The sequence below is a fragment of the Nymphalis io genome, chromosome Z (assembly GCF_905147045.1).
Source record: "Nymphalis io chromosome Z, ilAglIoxx1.1, whole genome shotgun sequence".
In the NCBI taxonomy this organism is placed as follows: Eukaryota; Metazoa; Arthropoda; class Insecta; order Lepidoptera; family Nymphalidae; genus Nymphalis; species Nymphalis io.
The window spans coordinates 2,096,430-2,109,214 of record NC_065918.1 but is presented as its reverse complement, the minus strand read 5'-3'; the positions used below and the strand labels follow the sequence as shown (position 1 = coordinate 2,109,214).

At 35.8% G+C, this 12,785-nt stretch overlaps 1 protein-coding gene across 4 annotated transcripts in view; it reads left to right on the top strand.

Annotated features, from left to right (window-relative positions):
• LOC126780369 (triple functional domain protein) overlaps positions 1-12,785 on the top strand; it is an 84,284-nt gene that overhangs the window by 67,479 nt on the left and 4,020 nt on the right. The window contains exons 34-44 of one of the 4 annotated variants that reach the window (XR_007670487.1): positions 901-966; positions 1,142-1,225; positions 2,464-2,664; positions 3,003-3,100; positions 3,883-4,075; positions 4,311-4,508; positions 5,877-6,065; positions 6,197-6,408; positions 9,816-10,020; positions 11,646-11,841; positions 11,922-12,069. Coding sequence is in view for 3 of the 4 variants with exons in the window: in XM_050504815.1 (XP_050360772.1) it covers positions 901-966; positions 1,142-1,225; positions 2,464-2,664; positions 3,003-3,100; positions 3,883-4,075; positions 4,311-4,508; positions 5,877-6,065; positions 6,197-6,408; positions 9,816-10,020; positions 11,922-12,689 (2,214 nt within the window). In the remaining variant the exon portion in view is untranslated. Of the gene's footprint in view, positions 1-900; positions 967-1,141; positions 1,226-2,463; positions 2,665-3,002; positions 3,101-3,882; positions 4,076-4,310; positions 4,509-5,876; positions 6,066-6,196; positions 6,409-6,899; positions 9,334-9,815; positions 10,021-11,645; positions 11,842-11,921; positions 12,690-12,785 lie in introns of those variants that run through there. The other 3 variants (XM_050504815.1, XM_050504816.1, XM_050504817.1) reach the window with 3 other exon arrangements.

Sequence of the window (12,785 nt, the reverse complement as noted above, 5' to 3'; positions counted from 1 at the left end):
AGGTATGTATGTTGATATGTAAGTGTGAAGATCACTAAACTATTTAAAGATTAGCTAACAATCAGGCATTTTAGGATTTGATTATATTTCGTGTCATTTGATAGTGCGGCGAATATCCGAAGCAACGTTGAGTAGCACAATCTATCAATTTATAAACTATTTTTACTACTTCTAAATAATATTACGAATAATTTCATTAACCAGTTCCAATTTACTTTATTTAACTTCTGAAACAGGTATACTTAACGTTATCATTATTAAATTATTGACCTACAAAATGATATTTGAAATTATATCAAGTCTCAACAATTAAGCGAGAATCGCTTTATTTGTGTCACAAATGTTCCATTTTTATTTACGTTTGTGACGAAACTAAATCTACGATTTAAACAAGCTTGCGTAATATGATTGAATGGCGTCCCTTAGCTATAAATTACTGTGATTTCCTGGCGCCAAACGGGAAATCGCTCTATTCAATTACATCAAACATGAACGTCTTGTTAGGTCCAATAACAGCGCCTCGATACACACGAGTATATACACTCAGATCTTAGATACACATGCTTTCCCGCCCGAATAGACAATCGACGCAGATCAGATGCGTTCATACACCAATATATCTGTGCTCCAATTTGAGGCAACTATGTGACTTCAATAAACATCAACTTATGATATTTTAGTCGTAGAGAATAAAATCGATACGCAGTACAATAAGTATTGCTTTTTCTATCAATCACGACGTGTCATATATATTGATCAGGTCTTTTTTTACGATACTTCCCGTGTCGAAATCGAATCACTTAGATTCGATTTTTATTACGTCAATCTCTTAACTCTATTATGTTATAACTATTTCGACAGAGATTGTTTCGAGTGATAGAATGATGTATTATGTCACAGGATCCGCAAGCGGTATTGCAACAGGCGCCCATCCCCGCGACCGCCACCACCGCGCCCGCCGCCCGGGTCAGTATACACCCCACGCTATCTCATCCTCTCTGCCACTTCATTCGTTCAAATAAAGTACTTCAAATTATTCTACTCAAAACTATATATGCTCTTTTTCTTAACTTGTAACTAACAAACGAGGGCGCGAAAGGTGCTTTTGAACACCTGGGTTATATATTGGTAACATTTTCAGAACTCATTGGCAATGGACGCGCTGGATTCTAACGGTGGTCCCGCCGATATCGCCGAAATAGAACAAATAGTCAAGGAAAAAATGGTTCGATTCAAGTCAAAGCATGTAGTGTGCATGAATATCCCGTTAATTGTGATTTTGTTCAAAAATAAACTTATTTATTATTCAGATATTTTATAGGGAAAATGTAGGTATGGAAAGCAGTTTACAGATTCGTTATATAATATATAAAATTCGATATATTTGAATATAAGAGCATTAAATTCACCTGTAGTTTGAAACTCCCTAACGAGTTTATGATGCGGTTTTTAGTTTCACCTCGGCTTAGTTGCAGCAGTTTTAATTGGGATCGATAATCGTTGAAGATTAATGGTGTGTTTAATCATGTGTGCTCGTGCCGCTTCAGTTGTTTTCGCGGACAATATTATATAACCAACGATTTTGTTGCCATCAATATTGGCGAAACTGCTTTCTGAATTAATATTTAACTATAATTATGGCATCTATAATAAAATTCCTCTAATCATTTTAACTTAGACAATTAAAAAAATTAAATATCACATTCAAAAAGTCCATTTAATGAATAATAAGACATATTTCTCGATCAATAATTGATATAAAACATGAAAATAGTGATAAGCATTCGCTGATTACGATGCAGGATAAAATTATTCAATTGAACTTCTTTACCTATGCACCTGTCAGAAAAAAGGTAACTACTTGGTACGAACCGAGAAAACCGGCAATAAAATACATTTCCAGTGCTAAGTTTAAATTTTTATTAATCTGATCCATTGACGATTGAAAATTTCTCGTATGAGTTTGAATAAAGTAAATGTTAATTGTATCCAGTTAGTTAATACAATTTAAGGATAATGATATTATTTTCTATTTTAAATTAAATGATTATCTAGGCCTTATTGTGTTTAAGCGCGTTTCCGTTTTGTAGATTTAGGTGAGTACAGGCTTCATTTCAGGTATCTATATTAAAAATGCATGACTATTGCTTTGGTAGTTTTTGTTTTTCTTGTCTGCTTCGTGTTTTTTGTATTGTTAGAAATCATATTATTATTAAGTAGGAATTAATAGCTATTTCTAAATGACAATATTCAACGATGAAATATGTTTAAAAGCTTCTATTTATATGTTTTGGTTTTAATTTTGCATTTAATATCCGAACGAAAAGCTTTTTTTTATTTTGAGTAATTTAGCATTTATTCTTTCGGGCTTGTAAATGTTTTCATTATAAATGTAGCCCAGGTCTTTGTTTTTGTGTTTTTAGTCGATTAAATATGAATACATGTTAACATACGTAAACGCAGGAGCAGCACGGTGGGGGCGGCACGGGCCCGGCGCGCGGCTCGGACGGGGCCGGGGGGGACGAAGAGGAGGCGGCCAATGCCGACTGCATCGAGGCCACGCTCAAGAAACGAGAGTACGTGCTTCGCGAGCTCTACGACACCGAAGAGATATACGTCTCCGACCTGAGCCTCGTTTGCGATGGATACATGAAGCACATGATGGTATCGTATCCGATAAAACAAACCAAGTAACATTAGAAATCGATTAAGGATTCTTTATTTAACTGAATAACATCAATCGATCACGTAAACATCTCTAGATCTGTCTTGTGACGGTGATTGAATCCAAAGCTGTTAAATCCGACATTAAGCGAAAAACGGATACTTCGCAACGCCCTTACTCAGAATTAAATTAAATCCCAACCAATCCATCAAACCTTTCACACGATGAAGGCAGAATAGAGACACAAGAAGAAAAGTAACATTAACAAAAGTTGTTAATAAAACGTTTTGTATTCGTTTTCTAAACTTCAAATTATAAAAATGAATCACTCTCCTAGGACCCGAATAGCGACCCTCCGATCCCAGACGGTCTTCGCGATCGCCGCCTCCGAATGATCTTCGGAAACATACAAGCCATCTACGAGTGGCATCGCGAGTAAGTAGTCTGGCTCCATTTAACTGTAATAAAATAAGAATCATATGCATAAGAATATATGAATATACATCGAATAACTTTAGTACTTTTTTTAAATCCCTTATTTTAAACACACAATCTCAAGATCTTGCTTTATGTGTATGAATTAAAATGATATTTTCTAAATTGGTGAATAATACTAAGACCTCCTAAGCACTCCTACGATCGGGTGATCTCGTACAACATATGTATACATATAATCCAATATATATTATCTAAATTACTATTAGACTAACGGTACAGTCGGCGAGTCCGATGTTAAAATGTGTTATTCGCTACCGAATAGGGACAGTGTGCTAGCGACCATAGACTTAGGTGACTATGAGTAAATGATGCAATTGTTAAAATATTTTATTATAGTATAGACATTTTAACAAAGATAAATATATCGTAACGCTGTCATAAAAATATAATTGAGGTAGATAACACGAGCGTCTAAAATAAACTAATATTTTATTTTCATTTCAAATGTGATCAATGTTTTCTTTGCTTTGCAGTCTTTAAACAACAAAATTAACAAATCGCTATGAATTTAAATCACAAAGAACGCTAAGCGAATATTTTATTGCATGATTTGCGAATCTATAAAATGTTTCATACGTTCCACTCGACTCGTATTAGGTGTGTAATAAACATTTTAAATACTACGTAGCGAAGATATGTCCGCCGGCGCTTCCGTGACGGTCCGAACGGGTCCGTGGCAGCGGTGTGTGACATGTACGATAAGTGAACGATACTTGCAGTAAGTTCGTCCGAGAGCTGGAAGGCTGCATCGAGTCACCCGAACTGCTGGGACCGCTGTTCCGTCGTTTCCTGGAAAAGAAGATGTTCCTCTACGAGGCCTACTGCCGCAACAAACCCGTCTCGGAGTACATCGTTTCCGATCATGAACACTACTTCCAAGATTTGCGACACAAATTGGGACACAAGTTGCAGGTGTGTTATTTTTTTTTTCAAGAATTAAATTTTTATACTTTTGATATTAATAAATTATAATATGCTTCGAAGAGTTGATTTTACGTATGAAAATTAAAATCGCGTTATTATGGTTCTTGTATAAGTTCTGAAGCCAATTTTAGTTTAATCTATTAATTAATGCCGACTAAATTAGACTTCGTGAACATTTCATGACATTATAGTGATAGCTAAGACCATAACAACATTATTTCAGCTCGGCGATCTTCTGATTAAGCCAATTCAACGCATTCAAAAGTATCACCTGCTGGTAAAGAAGATCCTGTCCTACTCGGAAATGGCCAACGTCGCCCCCAACGTGATCTCGTCATTGCGCGACGCCGTGCAGTGCACCTCCATAATTCCCAAGAACGCCAATGACATGATGGACGTCGGCCGTCTGCAAGGTTTCGCGGTATGTCCACGTGTCCACGTTTTTATTTAAACTATATCATGTTAATTAATATTTTTACTGTAATACACAATAGTATATAAGATCTGCATGTGCGAAACCTCCTGCAAAATTGCGACTTTTTTAATTTTTTTATATTCGTGCTGAGTTTTATTGTGGCGATTTGAACAATACATTTTGCTGCAAAGCTGTTAATATTTGCACGAGCAAAACGGAATATCTAAGCGAAAACGTTGTGTGCTTTTTGTAGTTATAGTGAAAAATTCGTTTGTCGTAAACGAAGTCGTTCATTTATATCTCCTAAATATACAATTACACAACATTTGTTATCCACGCTATCCATACAACATCTATAAAAACACATTACATATAATATATATAAAGAGAAATAAAGAATATGAAAATAACAGTCATTACTCATGTCGCTCTATTATAATGCAAATAAAGAAAGTAATATATATATATATATATATATTACTGGTGGTAGGGCTTTGTGCAAGCTCGTCTGGGTAGGTACCACCCACTCATCAGATATTCTACCGCAAAACAGCAATACTTGATATTGTTGTGTTCCGGTTTGAAGGGTGAGTGAGCCAGTGTAATTACAGGCACAAGGGACATAACATCTTAGTTCCCAAGGTTGGTGGCGCATTGGCTATAAGCGATGGTTGACATTCCTTACAATGCCAATGTCTAAGGGCGTTTGGTGACCACTTACCATCAGGTGGCCCATATGCTCGTCCACCTACCTATTAACTTTAATAGATAGATAGCTTTAATAGATATTTAACGGAATTTTTAATTTTTTTTCCTCAAGAGCACGAGAAACCGTTGATTCAAATAAAATCATTTGTATTTTCTTTATTGAAAGCAAAGCAAACGCAAGCGCCATACTGTCTTTATATTTCGATTACTCGTTTTAAAATTTTAATTATTTGTTAATTTAATAATTCTAAAACTGGTTATAATAACATAGTATTTAGAGTAAATATCAAATCTACCAGGCGACATATTTACTTAATGCGATAAACGTGTATCGTTATTTATTCTACTGGTAAACGGCACTAGTTACGATTGGTATTGTTGTATTGAGCCAATGGAACTACAGGCACAAGATACATAACATCTATTTCCCAGGTTCCGTGGCACATAACCGTTTTAGGGAACGTAATATTTCTTGCAGTGCTAATATCTATGGGCGGTGACCTAAAAGTGTCCGATAGATCTATATACCGCTCATATTAATAGTTGCCGAAAGAAGTACTTAAGGAGAATTTTTAAATATAACTTATATAGAGCGGCAGAGTTTACTAGCAATTAACGAACACATAGAAAGAACATTATACAGTATGTATATTTATTTAATTTCAGGGTAACATAGCCGCTCAAGGGAAACTGCTATTCCAAGAGCCGCTCGTAGTTTCGGATGCGAACTGCTCCAACGACAAGGGCAAGGAGTTGCACGTGTTTCTCTTCCAGCAGTGCGTCATCTTCACCGAGGCCGTGGGAAAGAAGTCACAGTTCACCAGCCCCACGTACAACTACAAAGCTCATGTTCAGGTACCTTGGCCTAGCTACAATAACTATTACTGTTTTAAGACCATACTCTTCACATATTTTTATAGTAAAAAGATTTTTGTATTATAATATTCCGAAAACATTGAATACGTTAAACACGTAACTGAATCCAGGTGAACAAGATGGAGCTGGAGGAGATCGACGGCAGCAATTCATTCATCATCAGCTCGACGGATCCGAATAAGAAGCAGACTTTCATGTGCCGCGCACCCGACACGCGTCGCCACCTCTGGATCTCCACTCTGTCCACTATACTGCAATCGCAGCTCATCTTCGGCGAGCGGCTGGAGAACCCTAGTGCCTTTCTCCAACGCGACGCCTCCGCGTAAGTACCCGCCCGTGGTCGCGCGCTGCCTTTATACGCTTTCGACTAACACCGTAGAACGCTAGAAATAAAACTAAAGGACCTCGATAATGTAATTGATTTTCTATCTCGCATTAATAGGCAAATTTGTCATAAATTAGCAAGAGTGGGTTGTCATGTAATTTATTTAGCTGTGGAAGCTTTTAGAGGAGTAACTTGTTGTTAAAAAAAAGAGTTTTAATTTGATAGTAATAATATAAAGAATTGTATGTATTTCGAACCATTTACATTTTTTCATTATAATTCGTACTAGATACATTTAATATATAATTTTCACATCAATATTTTGTATATTTTGTGATCAGTTATTTGCCCAAATGAATATATACGTTTTATTTCATTAGTCGAACAGAAATCTCGCCCTATGTGTTATGATGTCACAAAATATACATAATCCCATCTGTGTTTCGTATGATTTCGTAAAAATTAATAATAATAAATATTTTTTGTAGCAAACAATAAGGAGTTACGCCAGACGTACATCTCGACGACAGTCGTTGAAAATATAATTATATTAAGTATTATATTGTAATCCCGAAACGAATAATTGTAAAAGTATCGCAATAAATCTACTGCCAACACGTAACTCGTAACATCAGTTTATAACTACATAGCTTAGTTTATATTAATAACGTCATAGTTAACCGCACTAGGCTTTAAGAACTCTTTGGAATTGACTCGTAATTAGTGATAATATCTATAATATTTTGCTTTCCACTGTTAATTGGAAATGGCTCGAACCGAATACATGTCTCGAGTTTGGAACTACCACACAATCTTTGTCGACCAACATCTATCGACGATTTCACATTTTCTTAGAAGACCAATCTGTCTTTTAAACGATCATATGACAGGCGACAACTTCTTGGATTCGGTTTATTCATTTCCAATAGCAATGTCGATAAATTGATAGTACCGTTTCTAAGTCTAATGTATTAATAGAGACGTTCATTCGAGGCACCGTTAGATATTTTAATATAGCGACAGCACAAACATATCAATTAAAATTCATTAATTTTTACTATTTTACGTTTTTTTTTTTAAATAATTTTAACCAAAAATGCCTTCATACGACGGGTACTAGGTTGTAAATGTTAAGCTTAATATACCTAATAATAATTTAAAGAGTTTGATTTGATTCTGGTTGATATATAAGTTCCGATTGCATTGTGATGACTGAAAAGCGTTTTATCGACATAGGCATAATTGTTCATACTCAATTTGGTTAGTGTTAAGGTTAAATTAATGAAGACTGGAATTATAATCTGGAGTGAACATTTTAAAATGTATGAAAAATTTAAGAATCGCGGTAAGTTTGGTTGTAGGGGATCGATCACAAGTATTATGTGAAGGGTTCAGTAACGAATTTTAATACATAGACTCAAACTCACACGTCCAACTTTTATATTAATAATCGCTAATCCGCTCGAGTCGTTTCTCGTTTATATCGACAATAGTGTAGCACTATATTGTAAGCTGTACTCGTGTAGATGTATTATTAATATTAAACCTAACACAACCGTCGCTACAATTTTTTACTAGTTAACGTAGAATTATACCCGAGTATTGTAGTGTTTGATGGCATTGTTCATTCATTAAAATCTTTAGTCCCAAACAGTCATCGAGTTTTGGTTAATTCAGTTCCGGATTTCGCATGGATCAGCCTGTTAATTTTAAAATCGAATGGGGCCAATTTGAGTTGTACACGATCGTATTTCATTTGCGATAAATATGATAGTTTAAGGTGACAAACTTTTCGACAAGAATACGTAGGTGTATGGTTTTTATAAATTAGGATGTTAGCGACTGAGTACACGAATGCAAGACTGGATATCGCGTACGTCCATCGCGAGTAACTCCTTCCATATTCTGGCCGAGATCGAGCGCGTATCGGCATTTGTGTATTCGGAGAGCTACTACATAAAATGCTAACACTAAACTCTGCTTTCGATGTTAATATTGTAATAAAATATCTAACTCAATATTTACTATAACTAACTATGCTATTGTCCGCTATTTTCTATGGAAATTAATATATGAAGTTTGATTTACAAAAGACTTCATTTATTTTTATGAATAATACGAGAGAAAAAAAAACTAACATAATGATCGGATAATAAAATAAATCGCACTTACTTGTAACATTCGAATTTATTCGGGACAGTTTTAAATCTTAAGTCGTGATGTCTTCCACCTGGAAAGAAAATTGTAAAAAAATTGGTGCAAAATTAAGGTAAATAAATATTAAGAATAAATGGACTAAAGTAATCCGTATAATGATTAATATTATTATTTGCCTTTGTTTGTACGGTTTTGTAAAGTATCAGTCATCTTGTATCGATTCATGTCTGAGTTGTGTCTTGTTTCTTTGATATCTGCTTTCTGAATTGTCATGTATCCATTAGATTTCAACAATTAAAATATTTAAAACCAAAGATGGCTTGTACGTTCGAACGTTCTTATAAAATTAATTAGATTTGTAGCTTAGCGGATACTATTGCTAAATAAATATCTTTTATGACTTGAAAATGTTTTCTATCTATATTAGTTGAAGTATAATATTTTAAATCTATAATAAATATTGTATTTTCTAGACAAACTTCGATTCTATGCTTAATCCTTTTTATAAAAAAAAATTCTTGTATATATGTATTACTGTTAAACTAACTTATTTATGGTCATGTAAATATACTAATCCTTTATCATCACTGTACTACGTGACTATATGTTACACGAGTAACCAATAAATGTGAATAAAAACGCTTGTGATTTAATGCTTTTAGCCCCGCATGCTTATAATTATTATTTATATTATTTTGTTTGTTTTACCGAGGCCAGCTTTGAGCCTACTTACAACGCTGATGCAACGCTACACTCACTAACGCTCTTTGCCTTCGTAAGGTGTGGTTGTTAAAACAGCGATACGGTCCTTAATGAGAACAAGCTTTTATCTTTAAATTATGTATATTAAGATATGATTAGAAAAAAAAACATTAATAGCGATAAGTACAACAGTTTTCTTTATTACAATATGCGATAATAACATTACGTAGATTGTTTTGATTAATATATTTGTTTATTATTAATTAATTTAATTTCTGATTAACGAGATATTCCATATTTTAATCATTGAATGATCGTATTCGCTTAATTAGGACATTTTACAACTGGTACTAACGACCTTTCCCTTAATATCCTATTCCACTGACATTAAAGAGGCTTTCGAAAAAGTAAAGTGATTGGCAAAAATATTCAATGTATAATACATTTACAATTTTTTTCGATTTAGGTAAAAGCTGGTCTACGATTAGTCACTTTTGTTTTTTTTTTTTAATTTTTTTTTTAATATCCTATTCCCCCCTATCTAGCATGGGTGAGGGGTGGTGCGGGCTCCGCAAGACAGAGAGTGTTCCGCCGTCTATGGGGGGCCGCTTAGCACCAGAACTGCGTGGTCGCACTCAGCGCCCCCACGCCAAGGCCAATACGATCAATCTGCCCTCAAGCGCTCGTGACGACCACAAGAAGGTGCCCAGTAACGCTCCGTTAACTCCTACCTCACCACAGCATCATAACGTAAGTCCAAATGTCAAAATGATAACATAGACAACTTGTAAGTTGTACTCGAATTAAGAAGTAAACTTTTCGTAAATCGTAAAAGTGAATATAATAGAAACGTTGAAAATTGTATCATTTCATATACAAAGCTTAGAATAGAATTTTAATATTAGTAGTAATAAAATAATAAACGCTAAATCAGGATTAAATTAATGTCAAATTAGTACATAAACAACTTAACTGTCAAAAAACTTGGACACTACGACTCTCTAATATTGGAACTCTACTAGCATTATGACTTGGCAAATCTTGACTTTGCAGTATCATAATTATAAGAAAAACTTCATAATATCCTCGAATTAACTTGCATGTATACATATTATTATTATTAAATCTCGCTATTGATTATAAAAAACAAAGATTTTGAAAAATAACTACAGGTATAAAAAAATGCGTAACAATCTCTAAATAAACATACCGACATAAAAATATAATTTAAAAAAATCTCATTTATTAACTCACTTACACCTGACCGCTACCTGGGCCGCGCTAAAGACTGCAAAGATGCTAAATCTAGTAACGGTATATCGCAGTGTTAAAGTGTTTGTATGTAAACGCTTAACTTACTAAATAATATCAGTGAAAGTTATTACTGGTGGTAGAGCTTTGTGCAAGAACGTCTGGGTAGGTACCACCCACTCATCAGATATTCTACCGCAAAACAGCAGTACTTGGTGTTGTTGTGTTCCGGTTTGAAGGGCGATTGAGCCAGTGTAATTACAGGCACAAGGGACATAACATCTTAGTTTCCAATTTCCAAGGTTGGTGGCGCATAGGTGATGTAAGCGATGGTTAACATCTTACAATGCCAATGTCTATGGGCGTTGATGAGCACTTACCATCAGGTGGCCCATATGCTCGTCCGCTTTCCTATTTTATAAAAAAAAAAGAAAATAAATTACTAACAAACTGGTCGGCAATGAAAACTAAAAATTATATTAGATTTTTGGAAAATAAATTTATTTATTACTTGGTACCAAATATTAGGAGAAAATTACATATTATAAAACTTAATTAATCCGTACCTTAAGAATCCAGTGTTAAAAACAAAACAGAAACTATATAAAGTATATTATATATTTTGTATTTTTCATTGTTGTGCCAAATTATTCAGTATTGTCCCATTTATATAAACTATACACCTCATGATGCGTAAAGGTGAGGTGACATCTGGAATGGATCTTTGGTAGTGCACACGTTTTATAGTGGGGTTTAATTGAAGAAAACATTGAATACTTTTTAACAATATTTCTTTTAAAGCATTTAAATTACTACTACTTATACTTATATAGCATGAATAGTTGTGTCGGGCTCGGAAAGTCGGGACAGACAATCTCAGTATGTGAATACGCCACTGTGTAAAATTTTCTCATTTTTTATTTAACTGCTTTGTCTCTATCTAGTAATGGAACTTTCGCTTAAAACCTATTGTTGCGTATGCATGGACTGCTTTTAAGTATTTTCTTCAAAGTAATTACTATAAATCTAATTACTTATGTATTGTATTTATGAAATTTATAATCTTCTTTTTAGTTTCGCATGGTTTCTTATTTTAACGCTTCTATGTATTTCTTTTGTTATAGGTATGATATACCCAAGAATGCATTTTAACATAGACTGTGATAAATGGGACGAATTGACTTACTCAAGACTGTGATTTTGTGCTATGTGATACGGCATTGACTTTAAATTATTTATTATTTTATTTGTAAATAGAAATAGGCATTTTATTATTTTCACAAATTATTAGTGGCCTGATGACAACGCAGAATAAGCCGGGTGAGCTTGCATGATTCGCCTTTTTTATTTGTTTGTAAGTAATATTGTAATCATGACCTTTGTACGTGTTTACGCGGCAGGGTTTGTCGAAGCGTGCCTGGGGTCTGAAATTACGGCGTGGTGGAAGCGGGGGCGGTACTGGTGAACCCAGCGAGGGCGTCGTGACCGAGCTGCGTGCGCCCGAGCTCGCCGAGCCAGTCGCCGATGTGGCAATCGCAGCCGGCGCCTCCGCCACGCTCGCGTGCCGAGCCCTCGCCACGAGGGCCACCGCCTCTTGGAGGAAGACTGCCCCAGAGACACATGCCTTGCGCAACGGCGGCCGCTTTGCAATCAGTTTTGGTTCTGACGGCCTGGCAACACTCACGATCCACGCATGTCGCGCTTCCGATGCTGGAGTCTACTGCTGTCTTATCAGCAACGAACTCGGTGGTGTTCAGAGCTCTGCGCGTTTAACGGTGGGATCGGGTGGAGCACCAGGTGTGCCTGCAGTGAGAGCGCACCCGGGAGGTGGGCTCGTGATACAGTGGGATGAGTCTGAACCTGTCCATCTAGAATATTGTCGTGTCGGTGAAGGAGAATGGCGCCGAGCGACGGAAACGCCAGCATCGGCGAACACGTTAGCGTTAGAAGAGCTCCCAGCGGGACAATACAGTTTTCGGGTAGTAAGCGCTCGGAGCGGAGCAGTTGGAACGGCGTCCGGGCCGGCGACTTGCGGCGGCGGCGGTAGCTGGCAACGCGAACAGTTTGCCCGTCGCTACACTCTCGAGGAGGAAATCGGTCGGGGTAGAACTGCGCGCGTTCTCAGCGCTCGTGACACTGGGACCGGTCAACGAGTTGCACTAAAACAGGTTTGTAGTTACTATGTATGTACGCTACGTACGCTTGAGTTGAGGACAATAAACTTAAAGTAATTAAGATTCAATAATAATTATTTTAAGAAATTG